Consider the following 20103-nt stretch of genomic DNA (forward strand, 5'->3'; position numbering starts at 1 on the left):
TTCCCATCATGCTTTAGAAAGGGTCCCATGTCCCAATAAAGTCATCTCTTGAGTGTGGCAATTTTAATTGAAGTTGCACACAAAACGTTGGATGCAGCTAAATATCAAATTGTTGGTCATTAAATAATTTTTATTAATTATTTTTTTACTACAATTAATTGAATATCAATTTACAGTTGAGAGTAAAATACAAATATTGATGGCATGGTTCAAAATCATACTTATCTGACCGTTATCAGTTTGTAGCCATAAATGAAGAGATGTCATACCGATCTCACAAGTTCAGTATGGAGTACCTCAAGGCTCAGTACTAGGACCGTTGCTTTTCACCCTGTACATGCTACGCTTGGGAGATATCATTACGAAGCATGGCGTTAGTTTTCACTGTTATACTTTTAATTGGAACACAACCCAATTCATTTTAAATTACTGCTGGATCCATCTTTCTATCTAATTATTCAGCCATTCTCTATTTATCCAACTATGCAATATCCATCTATTTACATTACTGTACAGTAATATTGTACATTTGTTTCATAGCTTTTACAGTGTAACTGAAACACAGAAAAACAGCAAGTCATTTTCAATTACTGCCAGACACATACAGTAAAAACACTGAAACCACATATAAAGAATAAAATACCTTTTAGTATTCCACGTATTGCTTTTACAAAAATTGTATCATGCAAGTAAATCACACACAGGCAAATAATACAGATATCTGAAACAAAAAGTGTCTCTTCACACTGGCTGATTTCTCTGAACAGAACAGCTATCTTGAGCCGTTCATTAAATCACCGAATTATGATGACCAGGACCAAACTTTGGACTGCATAGGACAAACAGCAACCAGTCCTGTATTCATCACAGTTATATCACATTATTGTCCAATTATTTCCCATCATCTCCCTGCTGCCCTCCTTTCTTTTTTTTCTTCTTTTGTTGCGGCTGTGTTTTGGTTTTCTTAGTGGCCGGCTGATCTTGTGTCTCTTCTCCTCCTTGCTGTTTCCTTTTCTTGTTTTTCTTCTTGTTCTTCTTCTTCTTTCCCTCTCCTGACGCTCCTTCAGGGGTTTCTGTGGAGGCTGGTGTTTCTTTCCCCTCCAGTACCGCGGGCTTCTTGCGGTTCTTGCGTTTCTTCGACTCAGGAAGGAAGCCCTTCTTCTTCTTTGTGTTCTCTTCTGTCTGCTTTTCCTCTACAACTTTCTTCACCTTTTCCATCTTTGGTTTTCTACATAAAGCGAAGGAGCATAGAGAGATTGAGACATAGAGACATTGAATACAGGTTCATTATCAGATACTAGCAATATAGCTACATTATCTTTGCTTTAATTACTTATTTAAAGACGTATTTGAAATGTACACCACCTATTTGATTATTATTTTCTATTTTTACTTGTAACATGGACACAAACCAAGAGATGATTATTCATGGAACACAAATTATAATTTTTTTTTAATCCAAATAAATGTTAGTAATGTGACTCACAGAATGCCAAATAATCTCATCACGCTCCAGTACGTGTCCTCCAGCTTCCCTGGTTTCTGCAGGATTCCTTCTGCGTTCATGGACTTGAGAATATTCTGAAGGAGCTCCAGATTAACTTGCATCTTCTGCTCAGAAAGAAACAAAATTCCCTTTTCACTCTCAGTTCAACTGACGTAAACAAGCACAAGGTTTAGTAAAAACAGTGATTCATTACCTGATGGTGAACGGTTTTGACAAGGTACTGACAGAGCTCCAGCACCTTCACCATCTTTTCATGAACCGTTTTGTTCTTACACTGTACATTTTCAAAACTCTGGAAGAAAAGGATAATTTTGTTAGTAATATGCACGTTCCCTCAAGAGCACTCAAGGAAAGCTTATTGGTCAAAATGGTAAACATTAATGTATAGTGAATAAGCAACTTTTCTATTTTGTAGATATATTTACTTTGTTGAAAAATAATTGACTGCTACAAGCCATTTCCCTTAATGTATTATTTAAACAGTAATTTTAAATAATTCTTGTTATTCAGCAATAAATAAATAAAAAATACCTAAAAAATAATTACACTACCGTTCAAAAGTTTGGGGTCAGTACATTTTTTTTGGTTTTAGTTTTTTGAAAAATTACTTTCATTCAGCAAAGAGTCATTATATTTATAAAAAATTACAGTAAAGACATTCACATTATTGATGATGATGATGATGATAAATAAAAAAGAATTAAATCAGCATATTAGAATGATTTCTGAAGGATCATATGACACTGAAGACTGGAGTAACGATGCTGAAAATTCAGCTTTGCATCATAGGAATAAATTACATTTTTAAATATATTCAAATAGAAAACAGTTATTTAAAATTGTAATAATATTCCACAATATTACAGATTTTACTGTATTTTTGGTCAAATAAATTCAGCCTTGGTGGGCATAAAAGACTTCTTCCAAAAACAATAATCCTACTGACCCCAGATTTTCGAATGGTGGTTTCACTGGAATTGGTGCAAAGCACTGATCTTTTAGTACCATGACACACTTGTGTGTTAAGGCTACAGATACTCTCAACAGTAAAAACATGTTGCATTTTGAGAAATTCAAGCTAAGAGCTGAAGGAAGCCTACATTTGTGAGCTGATCCGCAACTTTCTGATGCAGCTCAGTTGTCTGGACATCAGACATCAGGTTCTTCACTTCTTTAGTCTGCAGGGCCTGCAGCACCATGACACATGCCTGACCCTGAAAAAAAAACATTGAACATATAACAATAAATTATAATTAAATTACCTAGTAAATGATCATACTTCAATATTCTTAGGCTTCTTTTTACCTGCTGATGTTCCCTCAGTCCTCCTGTGATGTTCTCCACAGCTATGTCCAACAGGTTCACACATAACACCTTCAAACACATCACAAATGGATCACTTAAGAGTTTTAAGAGAAATAAGGATATTAATACATAATATTATTATTGTAATTTTTTCAGTTGTACTGTAAAATAAAATTGTTATTATTATTAAATGCTATTACATTTTTTATTTTATAGCGAAATTGTATTATTTTTTTTAAGCAATTGTATTTAAAGGTGCATTGTGTAATATTTGGGAGGATCTGTTGACAGAAATGCAATATCATATACATAACTATGTTTTCAGTGGTGTTTAAAGACCTTACTTAATGAACCGTTATATTTTTATTACCTTAGATTGAGCCATTTCTATCTACACACACCGCGGGTCCCCTTACATTGAAATGCGCCGACGTTTCTACAGTAGCCCTAAACGGACAAACGCGTTTCGTCACTATGTTGTTCTTCATGCAAAGAAGCTTGCTAAAGTCATCGAATAAAACACTGACTCAATGATGAACAAGTAACAATAATATTCACAATAACATATTGTTTTACTGAATAATTAAGTAAACCTAATTTCTTAATGTATCTTTGTAAAGAAACCTCATTGCTTAACTGACTACTCTCTACTGTCTTAGACGAAGACATCTTTTCCTGTCGGCCACCGTAACTTCTGCTGGTTGCAATTCGCAACCTCACCACTAGATGCCGCTAAAAATTACACAGTGCACCTTTAATCACAATCATAGTAAAAATCAGCAGTAGGGGGCGTGTCCACTCATGATGGGGAGGAGAGAGAGTGAGCAAGAGGGAGATTTGAAAAAAGACTGTAGAAAGAGAGATGGCTGAGAGACATTACAAAAGAGAAAAGGTCAGAGGAGTATCACTGGAAAAAGAAAGGTTATGGATCAGGGCCCGTATTCATAAAGAATCTTAATGCAAAGAGTAGCTCCTAGTGACAAAATTCTAAGAAAATTCTTAGAAATGTGGGCGTTTACTCTTAAAATTAAAGAAAAAATCCTAGTAAAGAAAAAAGTAATTCAGGAAGCATCTTAACCCTTAAAAGAGGTTTTAAGGTTAAAATTGTTAGGAGCACGGACGAGGACTTTTAAGAGGCTTAAGAGTTTCTTTAGCAGAGGAGGAAATGGCAGAAAGACGAAGAGGGAGAAGAAATGTGTTGCAGACAATGGATGACAGTGAGTTAATAAGACGCTATATATTAGATCGTGCAGGGATTATGTTTGTGACAGATCTTTTTAGAGACACGCTAATATCTCCAGCACAGCGCAGAAATTCCATAGCGCCAGAAATGAAAGTAATCACTACATTACGATATTTGGCAACTGGGAAAATTCCATGTTTGATACATTAAAACCAACATTCAAACCACCACTTAAATAGACATGCCAACAATCAGTGTAATTGGAAAGAGTGGAACAATTTTTATCATTCTAAGCAATCAAATACCTTATAGGAAATTAACAGCATGGAAAATAAAAAAAGGATTTATATACACATATAGGCCTATAATGTGTGTGTGTGTGTGTGTGTGTGTGTGTGTGTGACTCTGAGAGAACGGTCAAATAGGAAAAATTACGCATGTAATTTCAAAGTGAAGGCTTAGAATAGACCCTATACTTAAAATCACTTTTTTTTTTCCTTCTTGGACAACCAACCAATCACAGTCTTCAAAAGATTGTGTCATACATAGCAACGGGGTCAACCCCGCCTCCTCACTAAGATAAAAGTTTTTGTCTTTTCCTTACTCAGAGTTGCTCTCAGATCGGCCCCGAATCGCTTTTAAGCTAAGACTCCTACGTAAAAGTTTTTAAGCTAAATTAAGAGTTTTCTGAGAGGATTCTTAGAATCTTTATGAATACGGGCCCAGGAATTTATCTGCTATGATAAAAGAGACACTCTTGCATTGCGAATTCGTGCATTTTGGGGACGGAGCAAGGAAGGGAGGGGTGTGTTTGTTTGAGCTGATTTTAAATATCAACAGTGTTTCCCAGAACTCGCTTACTGCACCTTTAACCATACAATTGATATTTACTACTGAAGCGGTTTAGACTCACAGGGAACCTGATGAAGAGGTCGCTCAATTGATATTTACTATTGAAGCGGTTTAGACTCACAGGGAACCTGATGAAGAGGTCGCTGAACATGGCTCCAGTGAAAGGGCTTTTCCTTCTCGTCATGAAAGACGTCAACGCATTCCTGAAGCAAGTTGTGACCCTCTCAACATCCACTTTACCCATAAACTTTGCCTGCAATTAGCACAAAGTTATTTCATCAAGCTCAGTACTTGGATATTAGCAACGCTGTATCAATTTGAGATTGTAGATTACCTGTGACGGTGCGTTTGTCGAGCCCTGTTCGCCGCTCACAACGCCTCTCAACACCTTCAGCAAGTAGAGAGCAGCACTACAAAACAATAATGTAATTTGAACACATAAATATATTCACAATTAACATAAATGAGAGTTTGTATACTACAGATAGAAGTTTTCCAGAAGTTATTACCTGAAGTAGTACAGACACACAGACGAGTCTGTCAGTTTCTGAGCTCGACCAATCAGACGCTCAAACATTTCATGAAGCTCCGCCTCTCGCCCATCAACTTCCCTGCAGTAATACTTGCCACGACAGAGTCGGTTCCTGCCAATCAGAGACAGAGCAACAAGATTTTATGTAAAATGAGGAAAATAAGCAGAATGTTTTCATGAGCTTTCACTTAAGGAAGCGAATCTCAAACCTATTAGGCAACATAAAACTTAAATAAAATAAAATATAAATATTTTAAGTTTAAGTACTAAAACTCCTAAAAGTAAAACTGAAATCAATTAAAGCTATTATATATATATATATATATATATATATATATTTTTTTTTTTTTTAAATGTATTAATAAAAACAACAAAAGCGCATAAAATTTAAAAGCTCTGTAAGTTGTTTACGTTCATTATTATTGTAATGTTATGAGCTTTGAGTAGCGAGGTAGTTTAACGCCGTCTCTCATGGCACTGTGCAGACTCTGCTGTGTGCGTTCATGTGTTTTGAAGGAGGCGTGGCTTTGGAGACGCTCTGAAGGGAGGGTGGGATCTTATGCTTTCAAAGCTAGCTTGCTATTGCTTGACTCTGAAATTGCTTATCTTACCCTTAAACTAATTTAAAATGAAAACTGAAAATATAAAAATAAAAGCCAATTCAAAAAACGAATAAATACTATAATAGTAAATAATACTTAAACAACACTGCTCACCTGAAGATGTCTGCGGCCTTGCGCAGGTAGTCCTGTTCCTGTTGGCTGGTTTCAGAGCTCATCCCGTTCTCGATCACACTAAGCAGCGGTTCCACCATCCCAAGAACCAGGGCACTGCTTCCCTGTTTGTTCAAGAAGATCTCCACCATGTCCAGGACCTGAAAATAACACCCCAAATTACTTAAATTAGCCACTGAGAGACAAAACCCACATATTTTAACTACATATTTTTTAAACTCCTGATGGAGTTTTTCGGTTCCTTGCCACTGTTGCCTTTGGCTTGCTCAGTTGGGGATATTTGGGATATTTAATTTAATTAATCAATCAACAATACTATTGATCAGCATTACCAAACGTGGACATTTTCCACTAGAAACAAGCATTGATGTATTATTTTAATTTAATACTGTGAAGCTGCTTTGATACAATCTGTATTGTGAAAAGCGCTATATAAATAAACTTGACTTGACATATTTTTTAAAAATCGACAAGTCAATAATCAGCCTTAAGGAAGCGCTGTATGATTTGGCTGGTTTCAGTTTCACCTGACCCCAATCGGACATTTTTACAGAATGATTTTTAAAAGTTTGAAAGTCTAAAAGCTCAAAAAACACAACAGCCACAAGTCATCCGACTGTATATGGCTGCAGCCGCAGAGGATTTGATGGTTCAATCCTAATCTTTCCTGTGGCTCAAACAGTAGAGCGTTTGACGCTTGCAACGGCAAGGTCATGGGTTCAAATCCCAGGGAAAGCAAGAATTGATAAGAATGTAAATGTGTACCTTGAAATGCAATGTAAGCCGCTTTGGATAAATAATTAGAAAATATAAAAAAATAAATAAATAAAATAAAATAAAGATAAATAAAGAAAGAAAAGGTGTAGTTAACAGTGTAGTTAACTAACTAAACTCATCCTTGCTAATTTATACAGCACTATAAAAAAATACATTACGATAAAATGTTTTAATAATGTACATATTATATGTGTGTGTGTGTGTGTGTGTGTGTTGTCATAATACTGCAAGTATTAAAATAAATAGGTGTATATAATTTTTTAAAGCATAAAACTTCTTTGTTCTATCAAGCAGAGAAGAACTACTACTAAAACAATACACATTTTCAAGACCTATAGATACAAATAGATAAGAATAAGATCAAAATAATCCAGAATATTGATAAATGTGAGACAGTCCAACGGGGCAAGACCTACTTTAATCTTGAAGTCCCGCACGAGGACCTTTTCCTTGCTGATTCTGTCCTTCTCGTCTTTCTTGGCCTGGATCCTTTTCTTCTGCTCCAGGAAGAGAGAAGACAGGCTTCCGTCCAGCTTCATCATCGCCGCATCATCAAGATCATCATCATCACTGCCATCCTCTTCAGTGGCCTAAACGAGAACAGAGCATCTGCTACTGTTGCTCCACACATGTAGTTATCTTTGTTTAAATTGTGAATGAGTTGTATAAAACAGAAAGTGATCAGAGAGCGCTCCCTTTATAATCACTGACTAAGCTCTGCACATTTGCAGAACCTCGCTTTATGATCAATGAAGTTGCCTACACTGTGCAATGCGTTTTGAGCAATACTGAGTGGATGCGCCACTGAGTAACTTAAACACCTCTGATTGGTCATTGCGTTCCCCGCTCAACAGACATGTCTGTGATTGGCTGCAATGTTAAAAATGTTGTAAATAGAAACTTTTGACGCTCTTCACGGAGCGCTCAAACACACTGGATTACTTTCTTCATAAACTAAGCTTTAAATACACAATATTACAAAATTTTATATCGTCAGAAAAGATGTTGCAATAATATCTGCAATATTCATTGTAACGCCCAGGCCTGCGTTTTAGTAGTGAAAATGTATTTATTTGTTCATACCAGAGCATTCTGACCCTGCAGAACCTTCATCAACTCCAATCGGAAGTTCTGATCAACCTCTCCACCTTCCTCCATGGCTTCATCCTCATCATCATCATCATCTTCATCATCATCATCTGAGGAATCAGAACCCTCTTCATCCTGATGTAATTTAAAAAAAAACATTTTTTAATATGGCGATTTATTTGGTTTGATGCGATAAATATTCATGATGATCAGTCCCACCTCCTCTTCCTCTTCTTCTTCCTCTTCTTCTTTATCATCTAGCTCTTCCTCATCTTTTTGTTTTCTCTTTTTGTCTTTCTCATCAGTAACCACAACACCACTTTCATCCTCATCCTTGTTGGGGTCCAGAACCTAAAAATCAACAAGAAATCGAAACAATCACATGTATGTTATTTCAAAAGAAAAACCACACACACGTGGATGGGGAAATGTAGAATTAACCAATAATAAATCGCAGCTTAACATCCACGATCCAATCAAATCCTTTTAAAGTAAAGCCCCGCCCTACACTATTTCCAGAAGAATGTTCGCTCAGAAATACATCACATTATGGAAGCTAAACGCATTGTGGGTCAAATTACAGGTGTAAAGTTATGAAAACTGTCTGTTTATTATAAATTATACTAGCTAGCAAAGACAATGAAGAAGCTCTTTTAAAGCTCACATTGACAGAATCTGTAAGTAAACTACAATTAAAACAAACTATTTCAAAAATGGGTCACACTTTAGTTTAGGGTCCAATTCTCACTATTAACTACGACTTTTGCCTCGATCTCCTAATTATTGCTTATTAATAGTTAGTAAGGTAGTTGTTAAGTTTAGGTATTGGATGAAATTAAAGGGATAGGTCTCCCAAAAATTAAAATTCTGTCATCATTTATTCTCTCATTTTGTTCTAAACCTGTATGAGGCTCCTCCTTCTGTTGAACACAAAAGATGATATTTTTGAGATTGTTGGTAATCAAACAGTTGATGGTAGACCATAGTATTTTTTTTTCCTACTATGGAAGTCAATGACTACCTTTACCAACATTCTTTAAAATATCTTAAGAAACTTAAGGTAACTTAAAGAAACTCATACAGGTTTTGAATTTTTAGGTGAACTATCCCCTTTAAGGGATGTAGAATATGGTCATGCAGAATAAGGCAGAATAATAATATGCGCTTTATACTTACTAATAAACAGCCAATATTCTAGTAACATGCATGCTAATAAGCAACTACTTCATAGTGAGAATAGGACCCTAAACCAAAGTGTTACCAAAAAGTGTCTTCGCAAATTTAAATAAAGATAAAATAAAATATAAATATTAAATGAAAAACTTTTTTTTTAAGATAAATGTCACCTTGGCAACTAACTAAAATAAAAAACTAAAATAAAAAGTACTAAAATTAAATTAATAAAGCTAAAAAAAAATTCGAAACCACAAAAATTAAAATTACAAAATTTAAAAAAAGCTAAGTTCAAAAATTCTAAATATTAATAAATACTATAATAGTATATAATACAACAGTAAAAAAGCACTGTTCATTGGTCAATAGTCTCTTACGTTCAGGATGGAGCTGAGAGCTCCTTGGGTGAGGTGAGGGCAGATACGGTTAAACACAGCTTTACACACACAACGAATGAGTCGACTGGGCTGAGACAGGAGTGACAACAGGATCTCAACCACCACCTCCACCCAGTGCGGCTCCTCGTCTGAGCCCTTGCCAGCTGTAACACACACACACCATTAGTGCATAAACACAACACGCACAATGAACAAACACATCAGGAATTATGGATCACAAATTAATAACAGAAGAACCAATGGCCGTATTTCATTAAATCCATTAACATCATTGAACCGCTCCAACTTACTTGCTTTCTTCTTTTTGGATTTCTTAGCTTGAGCTTTCTCCATGCAAGTCCGCAAATCATTCAACAGTTCAAAACTTTCTTCTGGAGCCTGGAGTGAGGAAAGAACATCAACACTTCTGTCAAGATCACAAAATATAGGCAGTAAAACAGTCTTCAGAACTTTCTGAACTCAGTCCACAGTCGTTCTGTTTGGTTTATCTGGAACAGGAATGTAAAGCACATGATCTTGGATATTGTACTCAATATCCAAAAACAATTTTCAAGCAGCAACATGAATATGTATTAACAAAAAGATCTTCCCATGCACAACAAGGATATAGAAAATAATTAACAGATGAATAAAGAATTAATAAAGTGGCCGCTTGAAAGTGTCAGTTGCGTAGCTTTTATATTTGATAGCTTATATAAATATTTTATTTGTTTACCAGCATGTCGCGTGACAATTAATCGACATCAGAGAAACATGAACGTGAATGCGTTGTTAAATTGTTAAATATTAACAAAAAATCTAAGAGGAATTTCAAAAAAGTTTGGGAACTCAAGAACTTAAAAGTTTAAGCCCGAAAGATTCAAACCTTGAACATCTGAATCCCAACGAGGAGGAAGAGGTGCTGGAACGCTGTGTGTTCAGGTGAAGAAGACTTCTTTGCTTTTTTCCTCAAGGCTTCCACTGATTCCAGCATACTGAAAACACAGACATAACACAAAATCACTACAAGCACCTCACTTTTGTTTGCATTTAAACGGTCATATTGTGGAAAACAGCTTTTTTTCTTTATATTATAAGTAGTGTTTTGTAGGATATGTCACCTGTCCCAGCCCTGTCTCTGCTCTGAACTGAAGGTCTGAACGCTCTGAACGTGTTTGCTCTGGTTGAGGAGCATGGCGGCGTACTGCACCAGACAGTAAATCCACATGGTTCCGTCTGCTTTAACACCCAGATTCCTCCTGGGGTTCAGTCCCTCCACCTCAGGCGAATCTCCTAACACAGCCATTGTGTTCAGGCCCTGCAGAAGACTGGAGGAGATGGAGTTCATTTAATTTAAAGGTGCAGTATGTAATATTAACAGCTAGTGGTTGAACTGGGAACTGCAGTCGAAATTCTAAATATTGGAAAAAGTTGTTTCTCCCGCACATCCACCTCAGACTCGACGCTCAAGCGTTTAGCCAGATTGAGGACATGCAACAAGGACAAGAACATTGAAGGTGACGATCACCGTAAACTGATTTATCAGCATTTTAATATGCCTCTGGGAATAGAGCTGTTTAGATGGACGCAGATGATCTTTTTATTTATTAAACATGCTATGGTATTTTTATGCTTTAATTTAATTATATTTATTAATTTAATTAACATTTAGAAGAAAAGAAAAGAAAAATCTCTGTAAAAAATGCTCTTTATGACGACTTATTTTTAATTTCCAAAATTGTATTTAATTCTAATATTGGCTTTTTATTAGTTATCATCAGCCATAATTACTAGGGCTGCACAATATATTGAAATTATCAAAATATCGCTAATGTATATTTCGCAACAGCTTGCAATAACGGGTCATGAACAAAAGACAAAGAGAAAATCACTCACTGCTCTTGGCTAAATAACTTTTGTAGCTTTAATAAGAATCAGTATATATTTAATTCATACAGTCAAAACTAAACAGTGTTTTATTTCTACATTTGATTATTCAGTTTCTGTTGTTAAATAAACCTAATGAAGGCCTTCCTGAAACCCTAAACCCAGTGGTTTACACTGATGTTAAAATAACACTTCTTATGCTACAGTAAAACACTGCTGTTCACTTTCAGAAGTTGTAGGGATGTTTTCTTGTCACAAAAAGAATGTGAAACACGCATGTAGGTTATATAATTTTAAATATATTTTAAAGATAATTTAAGTTTATTTTACACACTTTAAGCATTATTTAATGAGTTATCGCATATCGCATTTTTCTTCAATATCGTGCAGCCCTAATAATTACTGGCATCAGCAAATCGCTAATTTGAAACAAGACTAATATAGCCAGTGATACATAACATGGGAATAGTTCCAGACAATAAAACATGTATGGTGTGGCGGTGATAACAGAAATCAGACCTGTAGAAGGCTGCAGAGAGGGTGGCTCGGGTTTGTTGATCTATGGGCACTGAAAAGGCTTGCGCTGTCTCAGGGACTTCTGGGGTGGGTTTCTTCACATCAAAGAAGCCGTGGAAGAAAATAAACCTACAGGAGAAAGATAAAACGTCACAATGCCATCCATTCATATCAGTATACATGCCAGGTAGAGACCATTGGCGAAATATTAATATAAAATATAAATATACCTAGCCATTTTCATGACGAGATCCTCCTGCTTCTTAATCTGATGGTTTTCCACAATGAAAGTGAGGCGTGGAATGATCCATTTACGAAACCTGGCAACACAGCTGTCACTCCTACAGCACGAGGTAAAATAGAAGAAATATGAAACTGACATAAGGAAAATGCCTGAACGGTGACAAAAAATAAATAAATTACCCTCAAATTGAAAATGAACACTGATACAAAAATTATCAAATAATTGTTAAAACAAATAATTTCACTTCATTTATTTATTTAATAATAACAACAATAATAAATATATGCTATTTTAAACAAATAAAAACTATTATTACTGTTATTAATTATAATATTTGATCAAATAAAAAAATATTATTATTACAGTTAACTAAAATGGAAACTATTAAAAATGGTTTGTTAATTGAAATAAAAATTATAACATGGCGACTAAAGTACTAAAACTGATATTAAATAAATTAATAAAAATATCAAAAGCACAACAAAACTACTAAAACTAAAATGAAAGCTGAAAATAATAAAAAATAAAATAAAAGCTAATTCAAAATATGAATAAAATTATAACAGTATATAAATAATACTAAAATAAAACCAACCCTAGTGAAATATAGCATAACATCACTTCTGCTTTGTCGAAGTTGATACTTTTCCCCCCAAAACCTCTAATCTTAATTCTTGTAAAACACCGTGTAAACTCACTCTGGTCCAGACTCTTGGCTTCCTTTCTGTCTGCGAGTGCTGAAGTCCAGACAATTCTCCAGCTGTGGCTTACAGAACGCCTCCATCAGCCACTCCACGTACTGCTCCAGCGCCGACGGAACCACGTGCTCCAGAACCTTCCAGTAGGACGGGACCACTGGGTAGCCCTGGTTGGTGAGCTGGGTGAAGCTGAGCATCACTGTGAGCTGTTTGTCAGCGTCAGGGCAGCCCTGCATGAACTCGCTCACGTACTTCTCCATTTCCGGAGCAAACTTGAATCGATCTGGCAACTGAAGTGAGAGACGAGCAATTAACATACAATCTGATGACACAAGAAATGGAACACAAGCTTATTATAGAGCTGGACGATTAATCGTTAAAAGATTGAACTCTTGATTCAAAAACCCACGTTATCTTATTCCTAAATGACAACAGTGTCTACATTCAAATCTGTACGCAAAACTTTTCCGTTTTTAGTACATTGTTGTCATTTAAACGTACCCTAAGATTGCATCAATTACATCATTACACCAGTAGGTGGTGACAAGTAACTGTGCAAGTCTTAATGAGTGAGTCATTGAATCATTTATTCAACTGACTTAAAAAAATCTACAGATATCATTGTTATCAATCACATGAAACATATACATAACCAAACATAAAGACATACCTGTGCGGACAGTATGTGTTCACCGTAATGTCTCATCACATCACCGGACAACACAAACTCAAGCTGAGGGATCGACAGCAGCGGCAAGGATGCGGCCAGCAACCGGAAACTCAAATAACTGACAGATAGAGAGACAAAGAGACTATTATTTAAGCCAATTCAATTATTTAACTTAAAATAAATAAAATAGACTACATTTTAAATAAATAAAATGAATCAACAATTAAACCAATAAAAAAAAAAAAAAAAAGAAAAAAAAAATTATATATATATATATATATATATATATATATATATATATATATATATATATATATATATATATATACACACACACACACACAATTAAACTACATTTTAAATAAATAAAATGAATCAACAATTAAACCAAAAAAATAAATAAAATAATAATTATATATATAATATAACGCAGCCCTACACATTTACATTAAAAACGGATGCATTTGCATATAAATATGTGTCATAATTACGTGCAAAATAACCTTTCATCACATGAAGTGAGGCGTGTCCAAATCTGCCCGCATATTAAACAAACTAAAACTAGCAGGTTAAGGTTTGACTACCCATGTAAAACTCACTGTGTGGGTCCAGGCATCTCTGACATCATGCCTCTGATGATGGCATCAGTCCAGAACACCTCGAAGTTGTCCTCTCGCAGAGACGCCTGCAGCAAATCCAAGGCGACCGGGGGCAGAATGTTCTCCTTCTTCACAGAGCGAGCGGCCATCTTTAAAACCTCCACTAACCTGGGAGCGCACATCAACAATATTAACAAAACAAGAAAGCACACAAAATACGAGCATGTTTTCAACCTACCATGTGTAAAACAACACAAATAAATAAATAATCAATTATATTATAAATAAATTAAACCACATCTATAAAGATCTCATGAAACAATTTTTTGCACATTTAAAAATCTCTGAAAGCAAAGGCAAAACAACACATAGAGAAAGAAAGCAGAAAAGGAGAGTTCGACACACTCACTTGGGCATGTTCTCTTTAGTGATGACTGTTGTGGTTCCCAATATTTTCTTGAGTTTTTTGGGCTTGAGCACCGAGGGGAACTTGTGCAGGGCCACTAGGAGGAGCTCCAGCTGCTCGGGGGTTTGGAGGGCAGAGGTCAGGTCCGACTGCAGGGCGCTCAAGAGCACCTCTTCAAACACGTCCTTCGATGTCTAAACAACAAAACACAACGCAAATTAAACATTACATGTAACATATACACTTTATTATTAGTGTGTATAATATATAGAATACAAATTAATAGTATCAGTATTAACATTTCTATATTAATTTGTATAATAATTAGGGCTGGTCCGAATACCATTTTTTGAGCTTCGAAGCTTCGGTAGTAATGAACATCGAATATTCGAAGCTTCGGAGAGAGGGGGCTGAACATATTCTTCTCTCTAATAAAGGCAGGAATCTCTATGTGTCTGTATGTCCATTTGCATAATTATTATTTCGAGAACCGTTCATCCAATCGACTTCACACGGGAGTGCAGTGTCGCATTTGGTGCAATATATGGACACGCGAGACGCGACACATTCAGAATTTAAACTTTTAGTAAACTACAGAACAGCGCGAGCGGGAAGCGCCGCGCCTCACGCGGGCAGGGCTTATATTCACCGAAAACGGACACTGCACTAGTGATATAAAACCATAGACTGTAAAAAATATAAAACGCACACACACAGGTCTGTTAAATTAAGCAATACTTTCAAGGTAGTCTAATATTTTTCCGACTAACAAATTGCTGACACAGTCAAGGGTAGATTAAAAAAAAAAAATAATAATTAGAACAAAGAAAAACGAAATTTAAATAAAGAAAAAATGAAATTTAAATAATGAAAAACGAAATTTAAATAAAGAAAAACGAAATTTAAATAAAGAAAAAACAAAATTGAAATAAAGAAAAACGAAATTTAAATAAAGAAAAACGAAATTAAGTTAAATTAAAAACGAGATTAATTTAGATTGATAATAACGGGTAAAAAGGCTAATACATTTTGTTTCTATTATTCTATTTTCCACAATGTCAAAGCAACGCAGCTTAACCCAAAACACAAGCACTTCGGTCCATACAAACTCCGCTGTTCTGCTCTAGTCAGAGAACACTCCCGTCGGTTCTATTTCTAGCATGCACGTTTTCCGCGTGGTTCGAGCCGCGCCTGAGACGCGTGTCTCATGCAGGCAGTGTGCAAACTCCAACCTGTTAACGTGGGAGCCGAAATAAAAACGGACACGCCACGCAGCCAGCGAGTCGCCGGCCTTATTCAAGCGCGAATGAGAACCGTTTCGCGGGGGATCCAGGTGTGCAAAAAAAAACAAAAAAACGAATATTCGAATGTCAAATTTTCAAATCGAATACCAACCCACCGAACAATTATTCGAATATTCGGGTCCAGCCCTAATAATAATAATACTTTTTACAATCATTGTTTTTAATATTTTAATATGTTTTTAACAGCTTTCCTGCAGCTTGCAACGCCAAGGTCATGGGTTCGATTCCCAGGGAAAGCAAGAACTGATAAGAATGTAAAAATGTGTACCTTGAAATGCAATGTCGCTTTGGATAAAAGCGTCTGCCAAATGCATAAATGTAATATGAATATTATTTAAAATAATATTATAATTATAAGTGTATTATTAATGCTATAGATATTTGTACTGCTATTGGAGAGCCCAAAAGCACCTCTTCAAGAGCTATTATATTCAACTGCAATTTATTTCCTTTCCAGATATAATATTTACACTCTAATAAAAGCTGAAATTGAAAGCAAACTCTTCATGGCAAATTTATTCAAACATACATATATAATTAACAGTAAATAAGCTCTTCTCTAGTGTTTTTAATAGCTAACGGAACTGTGGACACTGGATGACTTCCCTGAAGTACAGGGTGGGCCATTTATATGGATACACCGTAATAACATGGGAATGGTTGGTGATATTAAAGTCCTGTTTGTGGCACATTAGTATATGTGAGGGGGCAAACACCTCAAGATGGGTGGTGTGTACTAATATATACTAATGTGCCACAAACAGGACTTTAATATCACCAACCATTCCCATGTTATTACGGTGTATCCATATAAATGGCCCACCCTGTATATGCAACGTTAAGTGATATTGTGCACAAGCCGTTTTATTGACGTCTTTCCGCGGTTGAAACGTAGATTGAGCGATTGCATGAGACATGATACGGATTTCAATGAGTTGTACTGTATCTTTCAACATACTTTCTGATATTCATGCATGTTTTTCGAGATATGACTTGTATTAAAGTGCAGCTGCTGTTTGAACTGAGGCGCTACGGCGATCTGTCGTGTCACATTTAAGAGCGTCAACCCGCCATTTACTGTTTGGGTTTCGTGATGAAATGGACAGAATTTGAAAGCTGAGACTTTGTTTCTTATCAGAAGTAACAGAGCACAAAGCTCTTTGTGATTACTGGATGGGAGACTCGCTATAAATAACGGGAGCTTTAATCGACCGATACCGCTTATTGGCTGATACATCGGTGCATCTCTAATTATGATTATGATTACTTTAATGATGTCTTTCCTACCTTTCTGGGGCTTAAAAGTGTGAGTTGCGTAGCTGTCAAAGGAGGGACAGAAATCGCTCCGATTTCATTAAAAAATCTTCATTTGTGTTCCGAAGATGAATGAAAGTCTTACGGGTTTGGAACGACATGACAGTGTGTAAATGATGACAGAATGTCGTTAATCACCTCTGACAGGATGTCGACCATGGTTTTTCTGGGCAGGTCTTTCAGGTGTTCTCTGTACTGGGACAGACTCTGGAGGAGCTGGACACACTCCAGCATGACCTGCGGCTCCTGAGAGGTGATGAAAGAGACAGAAGGAGATCATGAACACAAATGAGTGTTTATATGCATCCCAAATGCCATCATAAATAATACGCAAATTAAGAATTATGTGATGTAACACAATCCTCAGCGTCTCTTACCTTATGCAGACGTGAGGACTGAGACAGGGCGAGCACCCCGAAGAAATTCCCAAATGCTGCATTTCTGATGAATTTCTGTTAAAAGAATCAAAGCATGACAAGATTGGCGCTCATGAATATGACAGATTAATGATTAGGATAATAAAATATGGACTAATGAGGGTTCCACGCTAAAAAAAACCTCACCTTTTTGGCTGTCTGGAGATTGTGCTTTTCTTTGACGCAGTCTATTGTGGATTTCAGCGAGATCTCCTCAAATACACTCAACAGCTTCAGACAAGAAACAATAACAGTCGATTACATAACTAATGACTGCTATATAAGGAAAAACATGAAGATAAAACTTGAATGGCTAAAAATACCTGAGCGAGAGCCACACTGTATCCTGATCGAGCATCTTCTCTTGTGTGAGAAAGACCATCCACTAGTCTCTTCAGTGAATACTTCAACTCATCCGCCTAGAAGAAAGTGCAGAACAGAAACACTGAGGACACATATAAATATACGCCATCATCTAGAATCCACTGACTTTATCACGCAAGGTCATTTGAGCTGTTTTGCATTCTTCAATTAGGAGCACTTTTGAAAACATATGTGGATAACAGATAGATAACGGATTGATAAGATAGACAGATAAACAGATGGATGGATTTTAGATAGAAAGATAGATAGATTTTAGATAGATGGATGGATGATAGATAGGTTAGATGGATTTTACATAGATAAACAGAGGGATAGATGGAATGATTTTAGATAGATAGATAGATAGATAGATAGATAGATAGATAGATAGATAGATAGATATATAGGATAGAAATACGTGACAAAATAGATAGATAGATAGACAGATAGATAGATAGATAGAGATAGATAGATAGATAGAAATACGTGACAGAACAGATAGATGGATGGACAGATAGATAGATAGATAGATAGATAGATAGATAGATAGATAGATAGAAATATGTGACAGAATAGATAGACAGATAGATAGATAGATAGATAGATAGATAGATGGATAGATAGAAATACGTGACAGAATAGATAGATAGATAGATAGATAGATAGATAGATAGATAGATAGATAGATAGATAGATAGATAGAAATATGTGACAGAATAGATAGATAGATGGACAGATAGATAGATAGATAGATAGATGTGACAGGATAGATAGATAGATAGATAGATAGATAGATAGATAGATAGATAGATAGATAGATAGATAACTGTGAAACTCGATTTTTTCCCTCTTTCTCTTTAAATCATCTTGTCTGGAGTCTGTGGATATTAAAGTTTTCATAAATAAAAAATCCCCCATATACAACAGCCCCATGAAACCCACGTGTTTACGCCAACAACCAAACCAGAAAGAATCACAGTATTCAGGTAATGACAGCTTATCACATCGGGTGATAAAACAGCATTAACAACCAACTCTAGCTAAGAACAATATTGATCAACAGTGATCAGCCAATATTAATATGATGACTTCATACCTTCTCGCTCTGCTTCAGGTGTTCAATCAGATCCTCTATCGCGTTGAGGCGGATGTCTCGCTCGGGTTTCGCGATGTCCCAGAAATAATCCAGAAACTGTCGGTTCTGATTGAGAATGCCTTTAGCATCGGTAACTTTGGGTCGCACGGTGGTGTTCTCGATCTCTCCCATCTCTCCCTGCATCACTGCAACCATCATGAGAGTGTGGCGCACACGTGTGGGGAGGTCGCCAAGACGTTTTCTTCCGGGGTTAACTTCCGCGCAGTGAATTCAAAATAAAAGTCTCAAACCAGAAACTGAACAAAAAGCTTTATTCTCCCAAACTAAATAATAAAGGTCAGGAATCGGAAACCTTTGTTATTAAATTATTTGATTATTTATGACGTTATTTTTTAGAATTATTTTATTTTTAAATTTAAAAATAGTTTACTTAAATAATACCACAAAAGCATGTCTTTAAAAGAGAGCTGTTATAGTATAAATTGTAGTTTTTTCCCAGTTTTTTATGATATATTACCAATATAACTTAAAGTTAAAAATGTAACCAATTGTAATATCTTTATATAACATTGATTTTAAAATATTTAAACTATTAAACTAAGATAAATATTACATAAATTATGTCTATATATTGTTATTATTATTATATTGTTATAGAATGAATTGTATACTTTGTTTTATGTAATATAACCAATATAACTTGGAATTTTGTTTTTGTTTCTGTTGTTATTTCATTTGGATATACGATAACGTGTTGTCAGTCTGCAATGAAATTATTATGGACAACTGCCTTATTTATGTATGTATGTATTTATGTATGTATTCATTTATTTATTTTTACAAAAGTTTGGATACAATAATATTATACTTTAAAAATGTAACCAATTGTAATATCTTTACATAATATAATTTTAAATAAGCTAAATTACATAACTTCTGCCTAATTTTGTAAATAATTTTATTATCAGTATTATTGTATCTTAAAATAAATATAGATTTATATATAATAAATATATATTATATATTTATATGTAGATTAAAAATATTTAATAATATTATGT

At 35.3% G+C, this 20103-nt stretch overlaps 1 protein-coding gene across 1 annotated transcript; it reads right to left on the reverse strand.

Moving 5' to 3' along the window:
- Nucleotides 1-628: 628 nt before the first annotated feature.
- On the reverse strand, nucleotides 629-19302 carry mybbp1a (MYB binding protein (P160) 1a). Its single transcript, XM_084113785.1, has 27 exons — nucleotides 19043-19302; nucleotides 17907-18002; nucleotides 17731-17814; nucleotides 17545-17619; nucleotides 17306-17413; nucleotides 14553-14743; nucleotides 14144-14311; nucleotides 13545-13662; nucleotides 12875-13164; nucleotides 12163-12273; nucleotides 11936-12061; nucleotides 10651-10857; nucleotides 10416-10524; nucleotides 9841-9928; nucleotides 9530-9693; nucleotides 8199-8330; nucleotides 7974-8114; nucleotides 7307-7480; nucleotides 6096-6253; nucleotides 5357-5491; nucleotides 5182-5257; nucleotides 4969-5100; nucleotides 2813-2881; nucleotides 2608-2721; nucleotides 1701-1799; nucleotides 1487-1611; nucleotides 629-1228 (listed from the first exon to the last, which is right to left on the reverse strand). Exons 1-27 carry the CDS (start codon nucleotides 19238-19240, stop codon nucleotides 892-894), a joined length of 3825 nt encoding a protein of 1274 aa, XP_083969911.1. The 5' UTR covers nucleotides 19241-19302; the 3' UTR covers nucleotides 629-891.
- Between the last annotated feature and the right edge of the window lie 801 nt (nucleotides 19303-20103).

This window comes from Abramis brama (genome assembly GCF_963993115.1).
Source record: "Abramis brama genome assembly, chromosome: 5".
NCBI lineage: Eukaryota > Metazoa > Chordata > Actinopteri > Cypriniformes > Leuciscidae > Abramis > Abramis brama.

Coding starts and splice junctions, on each gene's coding strand:
- mybbp1a (XM_084113785.1), bottom strand. CDS start 19,240: ATGATGGTTGCAGTGATGCAGGGAGAGATGGGAGAGATCGAGAACACC. Junction 9,929..10,415: donor TTGGGATTCAGATGTTCAAG/GTTTGAATCTTT, acceptor TCCTCACTCCAG/GCTCCAGAAGAAAGTTTTGA. Junction 2,722..2,812: donor GACTGAGGGAACATCAGCAG/GTAAAAAGAAGC, acceptor TTTTTTTTTCAG/GGTCAGGCATGTGTCATGGT.